General features: G+C 40.6%; 2 protein-coding genes across 3 annotated transcripts in view; one reads left to right on the top strand and one right to left on the bottom strand.

The window, feature by feature from the left end:
- Positions 1–9,789, top strand: part of CDK17 (cyclin dependent kinase 17) — a 92,456-nt gene extending 82,667 nt beyond the window's left edge. For both annotated transcript variants that reach the window (XM_039571577.1, XM_039571578.1), the window contains 8 exons: positions 1,737–1,860; positions 2,834–2,954; positions 3,485–3,582; positions 3,839–3,944; positions 4,721–4,763; positions 5,634–5,724; positions 5,955–6,032; positions 6,453–9,789. In XM_039571577.1, the coding sequence (XP_039427511.1) occupies positions 1,737–1,860; positions 2,834–2,954; positions 3,485–3,582; positions 3,839–3,944; positions 4,721–4,763; positions 5,634–5,724; positions 5,955–6,032; positions 6,453–6,490 (699 nt within the window). In that variant the 3' untranslated portion in view covers positions 6,491–9,789. The remainder of the gene's footprint in view (positions 1–1,736; positions 1,861–2,833; positions 2,955–3,484; positions 3,583–3,838; positions 3,945–4,720; positions 4,764–5,633; positions 5,725–5,954; positions 6,033–6,452) is intronic.
- A 2,421-nt stretch (positions 9,790–12,210) lies between these two features.
- Positions 12,211–25,767, bottom strand: part of ELK3 (ETS transcription factor ELK3) — a 37,138-nt gene continuing 23,581 nt past the window's right edge. Inside the window, exons 3-5 of the mRNA XM_039571579.1 lie at positions 22,820–23,614; positions 17,731–17,853; positions 12,211–15,132 (exon numbers count right to left, since the gene is read on the bottom strand). Of these exons, the coding sequence (XP_039427513.1) occupies positions 15,034–15,132; positions 17,731–17,853; positions 22,820–23,614 (1,017 nt within the window). The 3' untranslated portion in view covers positions 12,211–15,033. The remainder of the gene's footprint in view (positions 15,133–17,730; positions 17,854–22,819; positions 23,615–25,767) is intronic.

Here is a 25,767-nt window from a genome sequence, read left to right as displayed (position 1 = left end):
AAAAATGCTGAAAAGCTGTGAGTGAGAACCTGACTCTTACAGTAAGTGTAGTTAGAGAACAAGCCAGAATCTGCTTGTGGTAATCTGAGCTAAGCAGAGGAACTTTTTTTCCTTGTTTGCCTATGGTTTAAGCTATGCTCAAAGAGAAAATTTAAATGGTCAGTACCTTTGGCACTGGGAAACCAGAACAGCTGCTTAGCTGTGGTAGCTCTAGGTGCTTACCTTTTAATAACTCTGGGGGTTTGAGTCATCATTAACATTTGAGAGACCTCCCTGTCATCACTTCCCTCACATTCCTTGGCTAATTTTAGGTTTTTGTGTTTTGACAAAATGAAGGTATGTGTGATCTCTGCAGGTAATAGTGTTTTAACCAAAATTTTGAGCTAATACATGGCGTCCTGTGCATTTCCAAAAGGATCCCTGCTAACTGTGGTGAAGCTTCACAATTCCTGTAGAGCAATCTGCTTTGGATTCTTGACTAATCCTTGCAGTCCCAGTGTACACTACGGAAGGCCGTTGATTTCTATTGAAGTCCTGCTAATAAAGCTTGGGGACTGATTACCCCTGCAACATGGGCATGAGTAGATGGAACAAGACTTGTTGCTTCTCATTCTGCTCTTCAGAAAAGAAAGCAAAGAGAAAGAAATCAATCCCAGTTCCTGTTTTTCTAGCACAGATGAATCCCATGTCAGCAGACTGAGAACAGATGGATGTAACTACACCTGCTGTGTATTTGTCCAGTTTATGAAAAAGAATTTGGTGGTGTCACTTGGTGCAAAAATAAACCAATATGTTAGAACATGGTCATGTAAAAACATTCTAGTGTTTTTCCTCAGAGGTCCTGTTACATGATGAATTTGTCACATTGTTTTCTGCAATGCTCTGTATTTTTTCATTGTACATTTGATTACCTGTGCTGAGGACTGCTGTGTGGTAAATGCCAGCAATGGCTACCCAAAAGTCCTATGTTCAAGATCAGACCCTTTATACATACAGAAACTGCAGAGTATTTGCAGCAATACATGAAACTTGCTTGGCTGCCCACTGCTAAACCTTTCTTCGCCCCATACTACTTTTATATCTATGTATGTGCCGGATTGATATGCATGACTGAAGTTGTTGCTTGGCTTGCTGTTCCAAAGGATTAAAATAAACCTGTGTGTGTCAAGGTGAGGGGATGAATGTAAATACCAGAGGCAGTTGGGCTGTTTTAATAATCCTCATTTACCCATTTATCCATCTTCCCTAAGCTTGTGAATCTATGTGTATTTTTCCAGTAGCCTGCCAAGACATTCTTTATGTAGTTTAGCACAGTTGGATAGAAACGCTGCTGAGCTGCATTTTCAGAAGAGACTCTGCGGCAGAAGGGAATTTGAGTATATAGTCAGAGACAGTTATCTTTAAAGACATTAGTGTGGGGAAGAGAAGTGGTAAATGCTTACTTTAAAAATAAACAGCCCTGTGTTCCTCTTCAGTTAAACCGAACAAATTGCTCTTAAAGTCTTTGTTGTAAAGTACGGTGTTAAAGCAGTGCATTAGCATAAAAGGATTTTAAATCTTTGAACAATAATGATGATGTCCAGAATTTGCTCATAAGGAGAATAATTCACTTTTTGAGAAGTAATTTTGTCCTGCTTTCAGTACTTAACTCTCCAGTGCCCAAATGGGCTGTTCTAGTCATGTAATCTGTAGATTAACATTGTTTGTCTAATTTATATGAATGTTCTCTTTTGTAGCTATTTTTGTATCAGATTCTTCGTGGTTTGGCATACTGTCATAGGAGAAAGGTGTTACATCGAGATTTGAAGCCGCAAAATCTACTAATTAATGAGAAAGGAGAACTGAAGCTTGCAGACTTTGGTATGGCCTGAAATTACTCTGTAATAACTTTCTTTTTGTCTCAGCAAAGGAAACTAATTTTGCCTTATAAAGGAGAAATGAGTACCTTGGGTCTGTAGTGAATTTGGCTGTTCTCAAATGGAAAATGAAAGTCAGTCTTTTACAGGGTATAATCAGAGTCTCTATAGGTAATACTGTCACTCGACTTGCAATTTGAAAGTAGTCTTAAGCTTCCTGTGAAATTGATACTTAGTCAAATCCCTAAGGTGGAGCTCACATTGCTTCTCCTAACACTCCACAGTCACTCTAAAGCAGGGTAACCATGACAGGAGAGAGGAAGGGCTTGTTCATGTGCTAAATTGTCAGGTGTTATGCTGTCAGTGATACACCAAATTCCTTGGGATTTACAGAAGAGTGGGGCATTCACATTTTCCTGTTTCCTCCTGTAGTCTGGAAGATCCTTTGAAAGTTGTGCTCTGTGCCTCTGATTTTACCCCGTCTGTGTGAATGGAAGTTGCTCAGAAGATTGCATCTAACATGATAGACCTGAATTTTATTAAAGATATTGCTGACAAATTGACAGTGTTAGGATGGAAAACCCCTGCTGATCCAACACTTATTTGGTCTGTTTCCATCATTTAGTTATTTGTTTGCCTTCTGCCTTTTGCAGTGTAGTTTTCCAGAAACAGTGTAGAAGGTTTTTGCAGCAAGGAGTTGTCGTATTGATCTAATGCTATACCAATTTAATGGAATTTACAGGATTAGTCTAGGTTTTGATCTGTTTACCTTTCTTCTGTGCTTAAAAATGCTGACCATGAGATTGCCATAAATACCAAAAGGCAATCACAAGTTGTAGAAATCTATTTATTAGGGCCTTAAATAACATTAAGAGACAATATTTAGCAAGTATAAGGTCTTTAAAATAGTTTGTCAGTTTCATACGAAAAGGATTTCAGCAAGCTGTACATGACTCTTCATTTCCCTTTTTATCAAGGATTGGCTAGAGCAAAGTCTGTTCCTACAAAGACCTATTCCAATGAAGTTGTCACATTATGGTACAGACCACCTGATGTTCTCCTTGGATCTTCAGAGTATTCAACTCAAATTGACATGTGGTTTGTATAGCTTTGTCTAATTTAAATTTTTGTTCTGAGTCAAGTTGAAAAAATGTCAACTTTGCTGTTAAATAGTAACATTCAAATACTCAACCTTTGAATTTTTATAGGCTGCAACTGAGTTGGATTTTTAGGGAAAGGATTGTTAGACTGGGAAGATGCTATTATTCCTCTCTGAAAATGCAGAGTACTTTTTTATTGCTCAGAGTAAGCAAGCATTAGGCCCACAGTATTAGGGGAAAAAAACAGCTGCCTTTTCCTAATGACAGGGTAACATGGTATTTTACCATGAACTTTAATAAAATTGATTAACGCAACATGTGAAGGAAGAGGATGTAATATAGCTATGACACAAGTTTTGTTTAAACTTTGACAGCTCTTCTGTTGCTACACATCTGTCTAAATATTTTAATAGCAGGGCGTGGCTAACAACCAATCATTTGTTTTAATTGAAGAGAAATCCCAGAAGCCTTTATGAGCTGAAATTACAGGGTTATTGCTGCTTTATCTTTTTCTCTGTCTTTATAAAGGGGCGTCGGATGCATATTTTTTGAAATGGCATCAGGAAGGCCTCTTTTTCCTGGTTCAACTGTTGAAGATGAACTGCACTTAATTTTCAGACTTCTTGGTAAATGGATACTTTTAGCAATGTTAATGTTAATGCACCGTGTTTGTATGAGAACTGTAGAACAATATTATATATTGCATTGTAATCAAGGTTATGAAAAATGATTCAGCTGAGTGTACAGCTGAGGGTGCACAATATGGGCTTATTGAATGATTTTTTACCTTTCTCCTTTAAATTACAGGATTAAATGCTTTTTTATGTCAATGTTGTTTGTTTCCATTTTTTAAGTTGAATTTGTTACTGCTTCTAAATGCAGGAACTCCATGTCAAGAAACATGGCCAGGCATTTCTTCCAGTGATGAATTTAGAAACTACAACTTTCCTAAGTATAAACCACAACCTCTCATCAACCATGCACCAAGGTACTTTGTGTTTTATTAATAGAATATATGCATCCCTGTGGCTTTGCATATTCCTAAGTGGGAATGCATTTCCAAGTACAGTCTGCTACTGAATAGTGTAAAACTATTCATCAGTTGTGTAACTGTGGGCAGATGATAATGCAGAGCAGAACCTGGTACTGTGTGATTGCTTTCTCTAATACCATTGTAGGTACCACAGCTCCTTAATGACCTATGGAACAATAAACTCTGATTAATGATATCTCCATAGTAGGAGAATTCACACAGCATTTCCCAAAAAACACTACTTCTCTTCTGGTTATATACTAGGCCTAGGCCATTTGTTAAAATGGCCAGGTTTCCTGCAATCATTTTAAAACCATAATGACGAAGTTGAAGGGTCTGTGCAGTTATTATAAATAAACTTAATAATAAAGGCATTTGTTGTTGACTTTGAAGAAGGTCTAACATTGTGTCCCTCTAGTAAATGAGTATTATTAAGCTTAAAAGAAATAATTTAAAAAATTCAAATAAATGATCCATGTCAAGCTAGTAAAAGACAATCCAAACTAAGGATTTGTGTGTCCCCAGTGTTTTCCAAATGGTCTTGTTCCTCGATATTAGGACTCATGTATTCACATTAACATAAATAAATGTAGTTTGGATGAAAGCATTTCCATGTTTAGATATAATTTTCAGGTTTGATATCATTTAATGAAGTCAGCTCCTCTGCAGTTTTACTTTAATAAATACAATTCCATAACTGTTTTAATTTTTTAAAATATTTTTCTTTTTAGGCTAGACACGGAAGGAATTGAATTGATAGCGAAGTTCCTTCAAGTAAGATGTGCTTTGTGGCTTTACTTTATAAAAGTGCAAGTTTCAAGTTTTAATATATTATATACAAAATGTATTAGAAGCCAGAGTATTTAGATCTATCTTAAAGTGGAATGTGCTGCTGAGTTTGTTGTGGGTGAAAGATGTGGGAAGAAGCCAGTCTAGTGTGAGAATTAAAGAACTGATGCTTGTTTTTTTTTTTCCCCCAGAACCGATTTCTTCTCTTACTACCTTTTGTAAAAATAGAATTATTCTATTAGCCCTGAAAAAACTAAATCTCTTGTGAAATACGGTATTAAACCAAAACTTTTATCTAAAAATGCTAGATTTCTTTAATGATAAGCTGAGTTTAGTACTAAAGAAGGAGTTCCTAAGGTGTAATATTACTCCTTGATGTTGCAACTGTATTCAAAAGCTGAAGTGGTATGTGGGTTTTATCTTTGAATCTGTATTAAAAAGGAGCTGGAAGCAAGATGGAAGGCCAACTCTTGCATCTTTGAGTAGATGCAGCACTGTAACTTGCTTGTATGCAGCTTTTAAATGTCTGCAGCCTTGTCCAAAATTGCACAGATGCCAAGCAGGAGACATCTAATCATTGTGCCATCTATAAATAAAGAGTAGGTGTAGTTTTGACCTGCATCCATTTGCAGAAGTTGTTTTTACTATTTTAGTGATCTTGTTACATGTTGGCAGTACTGATTCTGATACAACGTTAGATTGTCACGTATGAAATGAAAGTAATGAAAAATAATTGTCCTAGTGAATTACGGGAAATATTGAGCAAATAGAACTCTTTCTCCCTTTGATGAAATCACTTGATGCAAAGAGATTTTTAATGGAAGCCAACACACTTGTATGCTTTTATATTAATAGTATGAATCAAAGAAGAGAATTTCAGCAGAAGAGGCCATGAAACATGCATACTTCAGAAGTCTTGGAACAAGAATACACACTCTGCCTGAAAGTAAGAGGAGTAGAAAAGTAGCAGACTGTTGTTAAGATAGTGCATTAAAACTAAGTACATGGTGTAAGGAAAAGCTCTCTAATCTATTAAAGAAGTCTGATATCTAGAGACTTATATATTTGTGAATTGAAAACATTTTTTATCTAAACTATATAATTAAGAATACAATTTTGATCAATAAAACATAGTTTTACATTTGTATATGAATTAATTTCTTTGTTACATTTCAGGTGTTTCAATATTCAGTCTAAAAGAGATTCAATTGCAAAAAGATCCTGGCTTTAGAAATTCCACTTACCCAGAGACCGGTATGGAAAGCTTTATTTTTTCTCATGCTTGCTAAAAGAATGCTGTGCCAGAGGCATTCGGAATTGAAAATGCTTTGTTAAATTGGTTTGTGTGAATATAGTGTCACAAAAATCCAGAATGATTTACTGAGATTCCTGTAGAGACATATAAGCTAAGTGCACAGAAAGATGTGAGTTTTACAAGGGATGGTCAGGGACTGCGAAGGTGAGAACTTTTCGGAGTTCCAAACCAGTACCGTGTGGGGGTGAACGGTGGCAAAGTGAAAAATCAATGCAGTGAGCGTCGTTAAAAGAAAGATGCTGATGTTGGGTGAAGCACAAGGGGAGTTGCCTTGAAGTAGGACAAAGATCTTGGTAATAACTTAATACTCTGTTGTGCAAGTGCTTCGGTTTCTTACCATGGTCCGTGTTGTGTTGCAGGACATGGGAAGAACAGAAGGCAGAGCATGCTTTTCTAAAGGGGGCAGTGCAGAGTCAAGGCCAAGCCTATCCTGTCGGTCAAGGACTCGGATCCGAAGGCAGTGCTTTTTCTTGGTGGACTTGGAATCGCAGTTTGTCTACACTGTCCTCTTAACAGTGGAGTCTTTTTATTTCCAACCTGCAAATTATGTTTTTATATTTGTTGTCACAGTGTGACAATTTTTTGTACAGTTGGTTTTAAGGTCTCCTCTGCCACTAGAGCCAGTAGGTTACAGCTGTTGATGTAACTGTAGCTGCAATTTTTGTGCAGGACTGAGAAACACAGTGCATTATTTATTGCGGAATCATTGCTGCTAAATAACTACTGTCTGTATAGTTAACACAACAGTTCCATGCCTGAAGAAGTTGCAATGGCTTTATAATATGTGAATGCATCTGTTTCTCTTGATAAAATGTTCTACTGCTGCAGGGCTTTTTTGTATTTCTTAAACTGCAGTGTTTCCTGGAATGTAAACATAGCTTTGCTTGGCTATAGGTGAGCCATCTTTAATGCTCTAAGTTCTTGGCACTTAATTCCTTATTTAACATTGGAAGTATGTGTTGAAATAGTTGAAAAATTATAATGCATATTATGTTTTTGAAAAGCACATGGTGTGAAGGTTGATTCAAACAAGTGAAAAGTAACTATGATTTGCTCTCAGATCCTATGTTAGTTATTGATGAATTAGAGCATGGAGGCTGGACATTTTGTCAGGCTTACTCCAGCATAACATATTTGCACATTGTTGTGCATATGGGGCCTGCAGAAACAATAACTTTTTTACCTTGTTTTTAACTTAGAAATACAAATAGTAAAAAGACAATTCGTATATGTTGGACCCTGGCTTACTTCTTATTACAGAGGAACAGGACAACTAATTACACAAACATGGGAATAATGTCACACTTTTCCCACCTTGTTGGTCTCCCATTTGTGCATTATTCACTTGAAATCAACTGGAAAGATGCAAGTTTGTACTTGAGAAGAACTCACTATGCTAACAGAGCTTTTACAATGGGAACTTAGAGAGTTTTTCAGATCTTAGATGTTACCTGTTTTCCAGAGATAGTAAACATATTACTACTATGCTTATGCATCTCAGTGAGTATCATAAGTACACCCTTGGTGATGGTTACAGTATTTTTAAGCATTTGTGTTCACCTTTATGAACCTATTTGTTTAGTGCATCTTAAAGAGACTGTAAATCTTTATTGGTATATTTTGAAATGGTCATGTAAATCTTTGGCTGGTATACCATGAAAATAGTCATAGGTAACTTAATTTTTCCTGACATTCACTGTAAAACGTTCAGGGGTCCTACCATTTCTGTTCAGGAAATCTCGTAGTTTATTGTTATTTAACAGTATTAAGTGAATTTTTGTATATTTCATTTTAACTTTATTTGTGAATAGTGATTGTGGCATGTTTGGGGGTGTTTTATTAATATTTCATTGATACTAGTAAATTTGAATTGGGATTTTTTTTTTTATTTTATTTTCTGGAAGAGAGAAATTCATGTGTAACGGTGACTATTGGACCACTACTGCTTTTCAGCATTTGTAAACCGGTTTTACGTTAAATCTTGTAGACCTAACAAACTGCTGTTATTTCTAACTGACCGACCTGTATTAATATTGTACTTTTGAAAGTATAAATATTATGTGGAATTCTTTGGTTTTGTTTTGAAATTTATAATAACAAAAGCCCTGTGTTGTTAAAAATACAGACTAAGTGAACTTGCGGTTCTTGGGACATTGTTGGCAGCGTTTAGCAAGGTCCGTGTGTTGTGGGAGCCCCCAGGGTCACCTTTGGCTGCTCCTTTAGTTCCTTCAGTGCAGTGGCAGTGAAAGTGACGTGACTCATCCGTGACTGAGGCTGCTCGGGACCTTCTCAGTAGCGTGGTCCAGAGTGTCACTGCTGGTGAGCCAGCCCCGCGTGTCACACGGCCTGGGAGCATGACACGAGCCTCGGACACAGGCGCGGGGCTCCCCTGATCCCAGCATGAGCACTACATGTGTGGCAGAGGCACAGTTGGCACTGATGACAAACCTTGTCCTGAAATAGTTATTATATATTTTTTTATAGTTGCTATGGATCTGATCTAGATTTTATACCAATTAACTTTGTAGGAAATACATTGTAGATGTCACAGTGTTGAAGAAAGAAGTATCAGAAAAACGTCTCCTTTTTTTACAGAAGTAGTGAAGGTAGACTAAATGTTCACTGTGGATAAATGTGGGGTTTAGCATTTCTAGAACAGTAATACTTCATAGGTCATAAAAGAACAGGTAATAATGTGACACTAATTAGTAAAGGACTTAAAGGTTTACCTGGTAAAATGAAGTGCATTAATAAACTTAGAAAGGGATCAGCCGGAGCTAACAAAAGGATGTTCCATTTTAAGTAGGAATTCAGCTTTTTTGTTACAGATGAAAAGATCTTCCATAAAATTAAAGCAGTCTGTTTATAAAGAAATTTTTTCTAAGGACCTACAAGTGAATCTGTGTTCTTTGTTAGGAGGTAGCTTTAAAGAACATATTTAAGAAACTTGGCATCTGTGGTCAAGCCAGTTTGGGGCTTTTAAAAATTGTCTATTACTGAAATTCCTGCATCAGCAGAGACAGTTCTGTGGCAGTTGCCTCTTTGGGGCAGTAGTCAGCAAGTCTGAAGTTGCTGGGCATCTCTGACATCCTTTCTATGGAATTCGGTGCTCTGCCTCCTGTCTGGCAGAGTCAGGTACTACGGCCTTGGTTTCACTGTCCCCAAGAACTGTAGGAGTGTTGGCCTTTTTGAGAGAAGACCTCAAGTGTGGCAAAAACCAAGCAGAGAGTCGGTGAAAGTGGATGGCTTTCAGTGTTTGGTATGACCACCTTTGCTTGACGATGAGCAATCAGTTAATGAGAAACGGCCTGCAAGTCGTGGCTGATTTTAAGTAGTTATTTTTAGATGATACCTGATGTGTCCCACCTAGCCCAGGGTAGGGATGGCAAGGTGTGGGTGTAGGTGTGTGTCAGAGTCAGGTGGGCTGGAAGCCAGGACAGAGGCAAGTGCTGGTGATGTGGTTGCATTCACGTGCAGGTGAAGGTTGAAGGGGAGAGGGTGGGTGGAGGATGGGAATTGACAGGACAGGGTTGGGAGAGGAGAGGGGCAAACCAACAGCTCAGCAATGCTCTAGTGGAACGTGCATCTCAACATGGCTGTGTTATTTTTGTGCTGCTTTACCACAGCATTCAGTAGCCAGAGTGTATCCCTGAATTGGGCAATAAAAGTTAAAATAAACAATTATTAAAGAATCAACATACTTTGTATTTGCAAATCATTTGAAAAACTGCAAGGTAGCGTTCTTGGGGCTGCTTGCTTGTTGTTTGTGCATGAGTTTTTCAATGCAATAAAGGTACATGGTTTCTGTTCAGCAATGTTAAAATGGAATTAGGGTTAAGAATACAATTTCATTATTGAGGACAAAATATATGAAAGCTATGTTGTAAATATCCCCAGGCTAAGTATTATAAACCCAGGAAATACTCGGAATTAAGGTCAGACTTGAAAGAAATCCAAACAAATCAGAGTATGGAAATGCAGAGCTATAGCACATTGTGACACTGAAGAGAATTCAGAACTTGCCTTGTCTGTGACATGATCATTTTGTCTGGTCACTAATGAGCAGAGTTCAAATAATTCATGCACCTTGTTAGCACATTTCAGTACCTTATTTACCTTCAGAAATTTTGGCTTTAAAACAAATGTAACATCTCTATGAAATGCTTTAATTTTGGGAAGGAACTTGAATGCTTACTTTATGCGGTTTGGGGGTTTTATTTTTTCAGAGGTTGGGCTGTTAGAGATTTAATGCTCCCATTTGGCCTTTGTGTTGTTCAGCAACATCCTTGTGTCTCACCGGTATCCATATCATACCAGTCTAGGAGATGGGCAAGGGCAACAAGTGAAATTGTGAAACATAAAGGAGGTGTGTAGCAGTTGGAACATTGTAGGTAAGCTCTGACTGTACAGGTGGGATGATTGTGAAAAGTATAAAAGCCAAGCAGATATATGGACTTTGGAGTTCCTACCATGCACCTTCTTCATCTGTGGAGTTCAGCTGCACAGAAATCATAGTCCTGTTCTCAGCCATAGTGGGAACCTGTTTTCAGAACTGGGATTAGAGTTCAGCTATTCCAGATTGGTTTTTTTAATCTCTTGTATGTTACTTTCACTGGGCAGTACTGTGCCTCTCTCAGTAACAGAGTAAGATTGATGTCAATGGAAAATGTGAACAACTTCTGATTATTTTTGCATGTTTTCTAAAATCCATTGACTCGTTTAAGTTCTGTAACTTTTGAGCAAACTTAAACTGTGAATGCAGACATACACACATGCTACTGTGGTAAATGACTGCTTCATTTATTGTGCTGGCTGCATCCTCCAAGCTCACTCAAGAAGCAGGCCTGCCTGAGTGCATCACTTTCATGGTCCTCCTATTGAAATACAAGTCTTACTTGGCTCAGATGCCCTGCCTTGAAACACATTTTTCCCCAGAGAGCTATGAAATTCCTTCATTTGTTGCAGTGGGATCTTTCTGCTGATGGAATTACCACGGCTGTGGATTGCAAACCAGCAAAAATGCTCTTCCCTGTCTCTTCTCCAGCGTGCTCTTGCAGAGCACCTCCCTGTAGGCTTTGCATGGCAGCGTGTGCGCTGTCACCTGCCCCTCCTCTTTCACACCCTGAGTTTGTTTTTTCAAAGACTGTTTTTTCCTTTTTTCACTGTCTTGTTATGTGATTTGCAGGAGGGGGTAGCTGGCCTGGAGCCATGTTAGGAATAATTAAGTTTACATTTATGCATTTGCACTTCTTGCAGAGTGAATGTGAACTGATGGGAATCTTTCACAAAAGAACTCCAACGTATCCTAGAATCCTCTCTTCTAGGATGCTTTCTTCAAATAACAGCCCCCACCCAAGGCAGGCCATGCTGCTGATTGCTCCAGAGTCCTTGCTTGAGGTTCAGTCTGCTTTTTTCATTTAAATAAATTCATACTGCTTCTCACTCGTGCTGTCAGTCTCTTTGCCCTCAAGAAATAGGTTTGTCTCCATCTGTGTAGGCAGAGCACTCACACATTAATTGGTAAGAGCAGTTACAGTTCGGGGCTAAAACAGATTTTAAAAGTTGTAGTCTTCTGATGACTTTGGAGGGATATGCTTAAATCTGAGGCCTGTGTTTGTTTATCCTACAGGATATACAGACAGTCTGAAGATCAGAAGGGAATAGTTATGCCCTTACATAAAAGACTACCTGTACTTACTGTGCCTTTTCTAAGTTCATTTGGGTGTCATGATGGCTTCTGAAGATGTTTCCTGTAGGCACGAGATCACACAGCCTCTTAATGCAGAGATGTTACATTAAAATTAACCCTATGGTCTTGTTTGAAAGGACCACCTCCCCTTTAAACAGAAATCTTAGTGACAGTTCTTCACTTCTTTGGTAGGTATTTCAAGATGGGTGCGTGCCTGTCTGATAATAACCCACTCTGTACAGTAATGGGAACTTCTGTGTATTGCTGAAGCATGAATAAAGTGCAAATCTTATAATAAATCCCCCAAGTATGATCAAATTGCAGTTACTACCAAGAATACTGAAGTGAGAATAAACTCCCATTTTGTTCCCCAGGATTGCTGGCTTGGAAGCTCTCCATGCCACAGAAACACTGACACTTCCAGAGTATTTATTTAAAAACATTTATTTGATTTTTCTCTACAGTTAAAAAGATACCTGTTAATAAAATGCAGTAGATTACCAATAGAATATTGTCTTCAAAGCACAAGGCACAACAGTCTAGTGTTTCATGTAAGTGTTAGACTTGAGAGGCTGGACTTTATTTGCATAAATACCTCCCAAAAGCAAAATTTTTTGTTTCACATTATTGACTGATTTAGAAGGCAGATTTTGACAGCCTATTTTTTTTCAACTGAAAAGTCAACTAGCAGAAGATGTGCTCTCTTGCTATTTTTATTCTCTCAAAGATGAGAAGACAGCACTCCTTTGCACTTTCTGTGTCTTCCATTGTTTTATTGGATTCTCCCAGATCCTTTCCAGTAATTTTTTGAAATAGGATTTTGTCCCAGAATTGTTGCTTTCTGCTATCTTTAAAAAAAGTCCAAAATCATTTAAGGGCTGGAGGGAAGCTGTGGGTGTGTTGAGCCTTTTGAGAAGAAAAAATTCTGCCTTATTAATAGTAAAACCTTGGAAAAAAAAATCATGGGAATCCGGGTACTTCCAAGAAGCTCTTCTCTGTCACATACTCCCTCCTCTCATGGTCAACTGGTTTTTTGCAGTGTAATATTCAACACTAGTATGTTTTCATCTTTACTTTTTAAACTCATAGTGAGGAACACTGTCTTGATGCCAGGTTCTCCCATTAGCTACAGTGGCACGTACAAGACAAGACCCAATGCTGCTGTTCATGCCTTATAGGTGTAAGTTGATATTCATTTTAAATTTTTAGGTTTTTTTAAAATGAGGCAGGAGTCAGCTCTGTAGTGTGAAATAATTACCTCTCTGTAACTTTGGTATTGAAAACTGTTCCATGTACCTGGGAGGAATGCATGGGAAGAGAAATGTTCGGTCTGCGAGCCCGTGTGATTTATCTCCACTAACGTCGCCAGTCCCATCAGTTACACACTGCCCTTTCTTCCAACCTATTCTGATTTTACTTTGTATAAAATTTGCATTCACTCATAAATTTTGCATAGGTTCATGTTCTGTTTTTGACTCGGGGGTGGCACGTCTTGAGCTCTTGAAATGCTGAGTCGAGCAAATGATGTCCCAGGTGCTTCATTTGTTCTCCTCATGTCTGGCATTTAATTGCTGTGTTTATCAGCTGGTACTTACATGGATACAGCAGGTTTGTATCACTGCAAGTGGAACTGATGAGTCATTTTTGGTTGTGCCACCCAGGAGCCTGAAGAAAATTCCTGCTGTCTTTTGTCAACCACCTCTGCCCCAAAAATGGCTTTTCAACATCAGAGCTGCATTAATAAAATGTTTATTTAGCACCTTTCAGGTTGAAGGATCCAAAAGCACTTTACAAATAACTACACACATCATCACTGAAATGCATCCAAGCAGAAAATCAGCAGACAACTCACTGCATACATTTCAAAAAGAATGGACTGTGGCCAGCTGCTCGGCCAGAAAGCGAAGTAGAGGTTTGAATGACCTGTCACAAACAGGAATCAGATTTGGGGCTGGCTTTTATGGTCTCATCTGAAAAACCAACACAGTAAAGCTGCATTCAAGCCAATTTAGCCACCTCAGGGAACTGAAGATTTGCATCAGCCCTGCCAGGATTAGAGTCTGTGGTGCCAGGGAGTCTGGCCTAATCCTAACCTGACATTTAGATGACTAAGCCATCCCCTCAAGGTAGAGGACATACCCAGTAAGTCCAAGTTGCAAGTATATAGTAACACAGTGCTGTTTTTTCATCCAGAATTCATCTGTTTATACATAAACATCCCACATGTACAGTCTCTGCCTCTTTGCAAGCACCAGGCATCAATTTACAGACCTGTAACTTTTCCAGCTTTGGGGGAAGGGGAAATGTGACCTTCTGAGCTTGAGTAGCTACAATAGTCTTTCCAGGGAAGTAGTACAAGGTACTTGGCACAGCTGAATAAAGCACCTGGAGGTTATCAGGAATGATCCTCATTCCCTGGGTGGACAGAGATTACCTGCACTCTTTCCAGCTGTAATGGTGACAGTTCATGAGAAGTACAGGCCAAATAAATTGTGAGCAATGTCTCCTTTTCCACAGAAGTACTCTCAAATGCTGGAAACATGTCATGAACATACACAGCCCAGTTCCTCCCATTTGCAATTTGACAGAAGAACTTGGGCATAAATGTGGCTTTGTTACTCTGAACTACATCTGGCTGTAACATGGATTACGTTTTTCACTTCAGCAAAGAAAAATTATAAGGCTATTTTTATACAATTTGAAAGCACTTAATACAAAGTTACATTAATACACTGCATCATATGGCCTAGCTGTGGAGAAAATACTGAAATACTACCATAGGGCTGTTCAATACTAGTTTTTTTCTTTCAACTTTTTATCTTAATACTAGAAAATATATAAATCATTTACATGACTTTATGCAAAAGAAGGCACAGCCGGTTATAGTTTACACAAGCACAATGCATAATATGCAGAAAAAGGGATTAAAAAGAAGCTTCACATCCCTATTAGGTACATTGTTGCAATCCATTACGAAAAGTACTTCATCAACAACAGAAGTGTTCAACACTTGAGAGCTATGATATAAAAAAATTATAATTCATTTAATGCATAACAGATTTATATATACTTTTATATATAAACACTGTTGAAAAATGCTAACATAATAAAAGTAGATTATCCATGTAATGAAAAGTGCAAACCAAAGTAATAAAGGGATTCACAATGTCCTTCTCGTGACACAGGAAAAACTAGCCCATAGGAATGAAGTGTTAAATTCACCAATACGTCCTTGGTATGATGAGGCATCATCAGGATTTCTGAGCATTTGGAGGAAGCAGTACTGGTGAAGAGGCTCTGTCCAGACTGGGGAGTGGCACTGGTATGTGACCATTTAGCAGAGTTGGAAACTGTTAAGAGGCCAAAAGGTAAAAATCACTCTTTATCTCAAAACATTCAGCCCAAGAAGCACATGGATTTAGCATTTGCAAATGGCTCCAGATGGTTACAAGAGTTGTGATGTCTGTACAGTAAGACATATATCAAATGCTTGCATCAGCCATTAGGAATGCAAAATAGAGGACAAAACCTGAATAATTTGTAAATGCACGAGGATATAAAAATCTGTTATTGGCCATTTTATATATAAAAGTTCACATAATACATTTATCATCACCCTGGGAAAGTGAACACTACAGAGCAGTCTTTGCCATCCATTGTGCTTCCAAAAATGTTCTTCAGTCTACATTCTATTAATTACAGTACATCCTTTTTGTCTGTCTTTTATGCAGGAAAGAGTTTGGCAAAAGTGAAAGCTGAGATGTAGTTTTAGGGCAGAAAAAGTACAACTGGGGTACAAAGCATGGGGAAAATTACTCTCAAGTAATTACAGTTTCTGCATTCACTCAGAAACTACAAATGAGCTACGCTGGGTCATTCAGCATGCAAAGCACAATGTATTGTCATTTAGATTAACCTGCTGCTTCTGAAGTACTGTGCAAAAAAACTTATTCAATACAGAAGCTGTATATTCCTAGTTCATGACGGTATCATGACAGCACCTTGCCTGCAGTGGTGGGTATTGACTAGTTCTTAACTTCTGACCTGAGAAAAAGTAAAGCAAGTAGGTGGAATAAACTTGCTGCAGCATGAGGCAGGAATTATCCCAGTGGTAGATACTGATCTGGCCTCGAGGCCCAGCTCCATGAGCTGTGCTGGGTTTCTGTTGGCTTGAGGGAGACAAGAGCTGAACAACTTTAAGCATCTGATGTATTTTTACCCTTTATCAGATCAGTCCTTGGACAGACAACTGTGGTAACCACCCCCTCCACGTGCATGTAATAACGTGCTCGTAACAAGTTTACTCTTCCATCAGATGGTAGTTGGTGATTCCTGTCTGCCCCACTCCGTGTAAGCTGCAGGGGGTCTGGCACCGTGCTCCTGGTGTGGCCCGGACTGGCTGATACCTCTGCTTTAACCACACCAAACCTCAGGAAATGCTTCCATCACTTCTGCCAAGATTCATTGAAACACTGAACCTGATTACAAGCTCTTCCCTGGGTATGCATGGAGTGTGGGCTGGCCTGTGCAGGCAGCCTGAGGAGAGCTCTGCCCTGGCGCCTACACTGGCTTGACCCATCAGTTCTCAGTGGGCCTGACTGGGCCTCAGCTGTGGTTTTCATTTCCTATTTACTGTTAAAATAAGGCTTTGTGCTCTACAACTTGTTATCGTGGCCTTGGCTTGAATCAAACATAATTTATAAGGTCCTTTGGGTCTCTCAGAAGGGAAAGCTAGGGCCCCTCCTCACTTTCAGTTCCCCAGGGAATGGCCAGCATGTGTCCATATGAGCTCATCCCAGGCCTTGGTGTAGGCACTTCTCAGATTAAATGTCTGGCTGTTTCTAACCATGTGCGCAAAACTAAGGTCCAGTAGGGATTACTGAGTTTATCTGAAACACAAATAAGGAGCCCTGAGCTCCATGTGCAGCTGGAGGTGGAAAGACTTGACTATCTCAGTGCAGACAGTACCTGACCAACTACTTGAACTAAAGCCCAGCCCTGGATTTGGGCAGTCAGCCTCCCTGAAGGTTCACAGACTAACACAGGGTCCCTGTCTAGCAGCAGCCTTCTCCTCTGTTAGTGCTGGCCATCCACAGCAGTTCATTCCAGGGGTATCCTTGCACTCTTCAGATGGCTGTTGGGCTCCTGTGCTTCTTGCCAATCAGCAGATCAAAATAATTTTTTCTGTGACTTAATGAATCAGCTGTTTTGCAGCAGCTACAGCTGGAGCTGCAAATACCATCCCCACCATCTTCTTCCTGAGCCTCAGGCAAATGCTGCTGCTGAGTGCTGTGGCCATCATGGCTTACTTAATAACTTTTGTATTTACCACATCTCTATAAAACTTTGAGAATTTTACTCTGCCTATACTCAGGAGAGAGTGGACACAGTGCTGCCTTTCTGCGATTACATATGGCGAGGTCATGTGCAGAGGTATGTCCTTGCTTGAGGACACATGGATAATTGGCAGGAGAACTGGAAATAGAGCCTTTAGGTTCAGAGTGCCTTGCTTTCTGAGTGAGAAGTAGCTCATTAGGACAAAAGGATAAACCTATATCCACCTCACTGAGAGAGACCCAAACAGTCTTGGTTTTCCCAGAGTCTGTGTTCCAGCCCTTTCCTGGCTGGTCACTGACTGGTCTGCACTCTTCCTGCAACTCTGAGAGCTCTGTTACCTGTTCTCTCTGGGGTCCAGCATTTATTTCTCTTTCCTTCACACAAATATATGTGTGCTTGCTGCAGCAGACGCTGCCGTGTAGGTTCCGACTGTGCTGCCAAGGACTGGAAGAGGGTACAAGTAAGTAGGCCTCTCGTTAAAAGTGCCCGGTAATGCCCATATTTTCTTGATCTGTTTGAAAAGCTTCAGGATGATGTGAGGAGATGTTCCCCCAATGTCTCTTCCATGTGTGCACATTTAGCAATGAAAGCTGTGCATTGGGAAGACCTACCTGGAACAGAGTGTTTGGTCCCTGCAGCCTGGCAGGACTCAGAGGAGCAACAGGACTGAGGCTGCTCCAGAAGTGAATGCTAGACAGCAGTGGGCTGGGGGTCAGCAATAATCCACTGGGGGTCTGCAAGACAAAAAGCACCCCATCATGCACAGCTCAGAGTTAACAGCTCCATGCAGCACTTTCCACCCCTAAAGCCTTACACATCATCTACTGGCTCTGTTTCCCAGTGAATTCAGACATACAGCATGGTCAGCAGCAGCTGCCCATCCAGCCCTGCATCCTGGCCCCACAGTGGTCAGTACTGGATACTTGCACATTTAATATTCTTTCATATGTAAATTGATTTAATTTCTATTTGCTTAACAAGATGCACAGTTACTGTTTATTTGAACCGCACTCATGCATTGTAACATACAGAATAATACCATGGTGCCTGCCACCATCACCTAGTCTCCTTCAGAATCAGTTTTTGCCTTTTGAAGGGCAGCAATTCCTTGACCTGACTGCAGCTTTTGAAGCATTACTGCAATCATGCGTGGAGCTGAAAGAATCACTGCTGGCCTTGGACGTTTAGTCCCCTGATGGCACCTCTTCATAATGGAAGAGGCTTCAAGAAGCATGCTTCAAGAATGCATGGGCTGAGCAGGGAGAGGCAGGTGTATGGGCTGGGTGCCCAGGGGGACACAGAGAGCACAGCTAGTTGTTTGAAAAGAACCAAAATGGCAAGAACTTAGAATCCAAGGCTTTTCCCAACTCAGAGGTGCCTCCTTCCAGTGCCATGATGCACAAGAATTGCTGGGATTGCCCTCAGCATTCTTAAAGCACAACTGGAGGGGAGGTAAGAGTTGGAACACATGCAAATCTTCATTTCAATGAAGAATTACGTGAATTATTCTGTATTCAGAATAACTTTCATCATGCCAAAAAAGAACATGTGACAGTTTTGAAAAAAGTATATGGCATAATGAGTTAATCTCACCAGTAATCTTGATGCCAATTATCAAAATCAGTCCTATTTAGTAAAGCACTTAATGGAATTTGAGTACACACTTAGCAAGCAAACATGTGCTTTGCTGCGTAGAACAACTGCCTCGGTGCTCTGCTGAACTGGGCCATCCTTTTGTCCAGAGTTTAAAATATGTAAAGAGAAGATAGAAGATAGAGAGTATCTGCATCTCCCTGTAGTAACAGCAGGTCATGTATTCTGGTGCTCCCCACTGGGCCAGAACTACAAATTCCCACGTAGGGCAGTCGCAGCCAGGGTCTCCCTTACCAGCTGCTGACTCCAGGGCCCATGACACCCCGCTGCCTGCCAGCCCCGGCAGAGAGCAGGCTCACACAGGCACTGCCACAGCTCACGTGCATTTTGAGTATCACAGACTTCATTCGCCAAGCAGTGCCTGAGGCATCAGCTGCAGTGTTTGGGGCTCTGTGCAGATACACAGAACACAGACCTGCTGTGACATGCTTGCACTGCAGTTCACAACAAGGTCAAACAGTTTGGCACCAGCAGAAGAGATGGGAAAGACAAGGAGCAGCAAACATTAAAGTTATCCTGGTGATTCTGAAAGGCTGTTTAATACAAAGACCTTGGCTGCTCTTGAATGGTTTTGCTAAGGAATCTCAGAAGAAGTGAGGTTTGTGGAGAAATGTGCAGGGAAAGGACCCTGCCACCTTCCTTGTGCTGAAGAAGGTGGATCAGAAACATGAAACCCCATGGAAGAAACCACAGTTATGTCCCAAGGAGTAATAAACCCATGGTATCACTGGGAAAGCAAAAAATGTTGATGCAGTAAATCAGCAGGTCACAGGAGTACCAGTCAGGGCTGGGATATATCTGCATGACAACAAAAGGAGCAAAGAGTGGATGGAGGCCTGGCAGGGAGAAGACCTCAGTCTTGATCTCAGTAAGTGACAGCTCTTGTCAAAAAAACCCAAAAAAAACCCAAAAAAAAAAAAAAAAAAAAAAAAAAAAAAAAAACCAAAACACTTGACAAGCAGGCACTTGTCAAAAGTCCTTTACAAAACACTCTCTTCCCAGGACCATGTTGCTTTCATGGAGAAAGAAATCAGCAGCACCAGTGAGAGCCCCTTTCATGTGCTGCATTTCAAGCTGATGCTCCATTGGCAGGCGGCTACCGATGGAGATTTTTGAGGCTGACAACACACTGAATTAGGTCAGGATAAATACTCAGATCTACTTACAGAAGAGCCTACTAACCTTAAAACCAAAGATGTAATCAGCAAGAGCCAACAACACTCAACTAAGGACACAGTACTGTGCCAGCTGTACTAAGAACTCCAGTGAGCAGCCTCCATTCTTTATTTTTTCTTTAAGAAGCTGCAGATATCCAGAAATGAAAGTGCAGTTCTTGAGGGGGTCTTTTGAAAATAATGAGGAAAATTTGGAGGTGTTTATTCCTATCTAGATACAGCCAGAGCAAGTCTGAAACTGAGCTGCCCTCCATTCATCTCTGCTAGCATGACTAACAACAGTGCTAAGCAAAAGCTCACGTCCTTTGATGAGCAGAGCACTAACATCTGCAAGTTCTGCCAGAACCAAGAGCCAGCCAAAGCAAGCCTCCAAATCTGTTTAATATTTAGTGTAAAAAGAGCACAGGGCCTCCCAGGCTTGTTCTCAGTATTGCCATCAGCCAAGCATCAAAACCACCAGAGGAAACCTAAGTGTAAACAACACCACAGGACAGGCTATCCCTAAATTACATGCGGAAATTGATGTGTCACTTCATTTTCTGCCTGCATGCAGCTGTACATCTGGTCTTAGATGTGGAACCCATTGGGAAGTTCCTACTTTAAAAATGTCATTATAATCTAAGCACAGGAACAGTTTAAATAGAAATCATTCATTGCACAGGATTATGTTAAGCAATGATGCTCATGGCTCCTGACTTCCGTGACAATGTGTGTAAGCACAATCTTGTCACTTCCAGCTGTTAGATAACAGGAAGTGCTGTCACACATACATTTCTGTTCTGAAATTGATTGTGTGTATCATGTGGCCTTTCACAGCATTCCACCTGACAGTATTCCTCATGACCAGCAGGTACAGTGGAAAGCCATTTGAAATACCCTCTCAGGCAGCAGGACCTTCTCAGAACCTACATCACTCCTGCAGCAGACATTCTGTTCTGCACCTGCCCATGGCAGCAGGTGTTTCACACTGGGATCTGATAAATCAGAGACCATTTGAGATATGATGCATGTTCTTCCTTGGATAATGGGATGAACAGCAGATTTCCAGTCTAAATTATGGTTTTAGTTATTCTGCATTGTGATATTACAGTTATCTGAATACAGCTGTTACGTAATTTTCAGTTTATATTCACTAGGACAAGCGTTTAGGATGCAGGGTGCTTCTTATCCACACTAGAAAAAGGAGGCTAAAGGAGAGGATAAAAGCTATGTTGCTGTATAGCCAAAAGTTTAAATAATTAGACCCAGAAACTATCCTACACAGATGCCATATGCCTCTTCTGTGATAGGACAACCTATCACAGAAAAAGGTTTGTGATGGCTTTAAGTTGGGTAACACTCATCCCAGCCTTAGCTATCCTTCCTGCTAAAGGAGTGCCACAATCCTCAACATAATTCCCTTCTACATCTTTCAGGGCAGTAAGTACACCAGTTTATAGATGAATGGGAAAGTTAAATATTCAAAGAAATAATTACAAAATGAGGAAACAAATCTCTGTTCATCCTGTGGTTTGGAGCAGCAGCAGATTAAAGTGGGTTTGAAACAACTCACACCGTTATTGTGTCTGGTTGGCATCTGATGTGATTTGCTCCCAACAAACAAAATACTGTGGTTATACCACAGTTAGAGGTTATACGTTTGTCAATGCATCTCAGTTTTGGTTTGCCACACTTCTGTTCTTCCTGTCAAACATAACTTCACTTAAAGGCTTTATGATGTCAAAAATGTCAAAAATGACAGGTGTCAGCCCACAACTCCTCTTTCTTGGTGACACACTTTTGTATCTCAGTGGCTTACAGGTGTGCCTGAGCTGCACAAACTCGCTCTGCAGCCAGCTGAAAAGCTCAGAAAAGCAAGTGCTGTGCTGGCTGAGAGCACTTGCCAACATTCATTTCTGCCAGGGCCTTTGTGCCATGCAGGCACACAATGCTGCCTGCATCAAACACCTCCAACAACTTCCAACAGGGAAGAGGTGACAGGATTCTGGATACCATGTGTGTCCTAGACAGTCTGAAGTGAGTGGGAGCTTGTAATACACCTTTGTACGTATTTATTTACTGTCCGGTTTGCTACATTCAATGCTAATATTTGCATCAACTGCTATTTCAAGGCTGGGGATCTTGGGGGATATTCCACATTGGGATGATTTTACTCTTGGACTTTTTTTTGTCTAATTCTGAGGTGGTATTGTGAGACAAAACTCACCAATGAACATACATAGTCATATCTATATGATTTTCCTCTTCTGCTCTGAACTCCTAGGGTTTTTTTCACAGACTTGCTTGAAAATGAGAACTTGCTGTTGACATTACCACAAATATGTTATTAAAAAGAACAAAATAACCTTCTGGTTATTCACTAGGTCTGTGCTGAAGGGAGGCTCTGGCAAGTACTCTGTGGATCTGTACAACTTTGGAAATTTAAACTGACTTCAGAGCCTGTCTTAGGAATCACTTAATTTGCTCTGCATTCAAAAATTAACAAAAAGGTCACACTGTTTGAATGGATGCAACATCTAGTAGAGAAATCCCACATGCTCAAGTTGTGACCTACAAAACCCCTTTGGTTTTCTTTTTTGCTTTTTCCTGCTTGTTTTGTAGATCTGGAGGCTGGTTTGAACTGATAAACAATTCACTAATGGCTGCCCATCTCCTTATCCTTCCAGGCAGTCTGCAAACAGCTACGGCTTTTCCCACACTCAATTAGGAACAAACCCCAGGAGAAACCTACTTTCCACCCCTTGTTCAGAGCACTGCTGTGTTTCCCTCTTTCCCATGTGTTGGGGTTTTGTTCCCATCAGGTGGTGACAGACCCATAGATCTAACACTCTTGGCCACAAGGAGGGAATACCTGGAGACAGGCAGGTCTTACCTGTGCAGTGAAGAAAGCTGGAGTCAGGGATCCTGAAGGAAGCGCAGGGCTGTTGAGGGCGATGGAACCGATGTCAGTGCTGGAGAGAATCATAGGTGGGGCAGAGATTTCCAAGCCTTTGGGTTTTTTAGCCTTTGGGGGAAGAGATGGGGATTTGGCCTTGGAGCCTGAGGAGAGGTTCAGAGGCTCAAGGGAATCTGAGTCGTGGCAACTGGACTCAAGGAAGAAGCTCCTGTGTTCTGTAGGGAGGGGTGAGGTGGGAGACAGAGATGGTGACCTGGAAGAGGATGATGATGGAGATGAAATGCTGGCACTGTTGGGTAGCATTAAGGAAGATATTTTAGCTGATACTGAAGAGTTGAGGAAAGCAGAGGCAGCTGCTGTTTCAGAAGTAGAAGGCAACGACACCATGGGCCTTGTAACTTGTTTGTCTGTTTTGTTTGTCACAAATCTGATAACAGTCCGGACTTCTTCAACTGGTGTGTTTCCTTCTGACTTCTCCTCCAGTTTTTCTGTTTTGATTGTCTTGTAAGGGTCTGGCTGGTTCTGTAGAGAGTTGATAGTGAAAGAGGAGTACAGGCCAGAGTGGATATATTCATTACGGCTTGTGCTTTTCAGTGCTGACAAGCTGTGCTTGTGCTGATCCCTGCTCTCCGAAGGCATCTTACAGTCGCTGTCCTGCAGCAAAAGGCTCTCTCTGCTGATTTCCACAGCATGTGGATCCATTTTTAAAATCTCAGGAAAGGAGACAAACTTGTATACAAATTTTTGTCCGATTACTTTCTTTATGATGTTCTGCAAATACAAAGAAGGTGCTAGAAAGATCAGCATTTCAGAGGCAACCAGTACTGTAAACACAAGGGCAGGAGGCAGTCCTCCCTTGTGAAGCTAAGCAGGTCATTTTGCAGGGCTCCAAATGCTGATCACCCTTGACTTACTCCAGTACCTCTTTCTGCTCAGCCAGGGAGTCCACTCCCAGCTCCTCATGGTTTCCAACAAAATCACCATCATTAGGTGACAAAGACCTACTGGTGGCCTGTTTTACTTCTGCTTCCTCTGAAGCAGCTTGGGAATATTTTCTTTCCAGTAAAAGCAATTCTGCTGCCTTTGTGGATTCAAGCCATGCCACCACTTGCATTCTGCAATAAAGGCAAACTCTTTCATTTATGCCTCCTAAAACTGACACCAACTGCCCTGAGGATGAAGTACTCTCAGAATGTCTGCAAGGGACAAAACCACCTCAGCCTCCTGGCCCCAGTTATTTACCCTCTGTTCCTTACCACATAAGGAAAGGATTGAGCTAAACTGACTGTCTTTCTGTCAATGATCATGAACTTATGTCTGCAAAAATGCAACCCCTTGCATGTGCTGGAAAAGTACTTATGTCCTGTGGTATCCCCTGCACTACCTCCAGGCCTGCATTAGGCTCCGGATGCTCACTGGTGCAGGCAGAAGGTTTTCATCAGTCTAAGCTAACTATGGAAATTAATTACTGAAAAAATCCCAAACTTTTTAAAGGTTTGTAGAGCCATGTATTTTTTTCTTAAAGTGTCCCTTTGTGGAAAGAACTGATTCCTTTTGAGACTTTTTATGAGCATCCTTTTTCTAGTCCTAGCTCTCCTCCTGCAAACCCAGGCTGGCTGCCTGCTCTAACACAAAGCCCGACATCCCCAAGGATATGTGAGCATATCCTTGTGTGCCACAAAGGCACTTTATGGCACAGGCCTGGCCTAGGGACTGGAATATTTACCACCCTAAGCCAAGATTTCCATGCTAATTTCTCTCTCCTTGAAGCCCCTGGTGGAGAGTTTAAATTGCCTCTGAAAAACCCTTTCCAAGAGGCTTCCCTTTAGTCCAGCACATCTGCTGCACCTCCAGCTGCTATTCTGCAGACATCTGCTTTGCTGTACATATGGGAGTGTAAATATTTACAAATTTCCTAAAAATCTAATTGGTTTTTCGTTCTACCACAGCTTCTGACACCAATAGTGGAAACATTTGTTAAACTAAATGAAAATTTTAAAAAAATTAAGGAAAAGGAAAAGAAACATCATCTCTCTCTATGTATGGACAATATGTAGGGCTGGGTGCTTGTAGTGCCTGCACTACACCTTGTTCAGTCACAAAAGCAAGGATCCTTTTGTGAAAGAATCTGCACTTGGGTATCAGAACCTCTTCTGTCTTTCAGCTGAGCTACTGCACTCTGTAATTCATCTGTTTGAATGTCCTGGCATTTCATTCAGGCACCTTCTTGAATACAAAACTAACCCTACAAAGAACCCAGGGATGCAGCTTTGCATCACAGGTCAGGAGCTGTGTCACAAATAGAAGATGTTGTTTCCCCAATTGATAACGGGGATCTGTAGCAAAGAGAAGAATTAAATTCAGCAAGCTCAGACTAAAGGCACAAAAAAGCTGCCCTCTTCCATGCTGAACTGTACACACATCTACCCACCTAGCAGATGCTGCAGTGTCTTTTTTTGCCCTCCAAAGGTTCAGGACAAATAGTTAGCCCACAGAATCTCAATCTGCATGATCTTTAATTCCCATGGCTTTGGGCTTGGCCTAGATTTTTATTCACTGCTAATTAGATGCAACACTGGATGAATGCACGTCTTCTGCACTCTCAGTATTGCATTCTTTTTCCAAAAAGCAAAACCTCCAAACTACTCACAAATGAAAAAAACCATCCCAACCAGATTTTTGTTTTCTTTCTTTAATATATATATACTAATTTAAAATAATGCCTCCCCTCTGCTCCTGGCAGCTTTGAGTTATTGTAACATCAAGCACTAGCAACTGAGATCCTCCTTGGAAAATGTGACTCTCAGCGGAACAAGATTAACTGTATTTAAGGGTTGCACTTTAACACTGACGCAGGCTTGAAATGGGGGAACATTGCTATAAAAAGCAACTGAACAGGCTGGTGAGTTTATACTTCCTTTGTT

The sequence above is a fragment of the Corvus cornix genome, chromosome 1A, assembly GCF_000738735.6.
Source record: "Corvus cornix cornix isolate S_Up_H32 chromosome 1A, ASM73873v5, whole genome shotgun sequence".
NCBI classification, from domain to species: Eukaryota; Metazoa; Chordata; class Aves; order Passeriformes; family Corvidae; genus Corvus; species Corvus cornix.
This window is presented reverse-complemented; position numbering and strand designations above follow the sequence as displayed.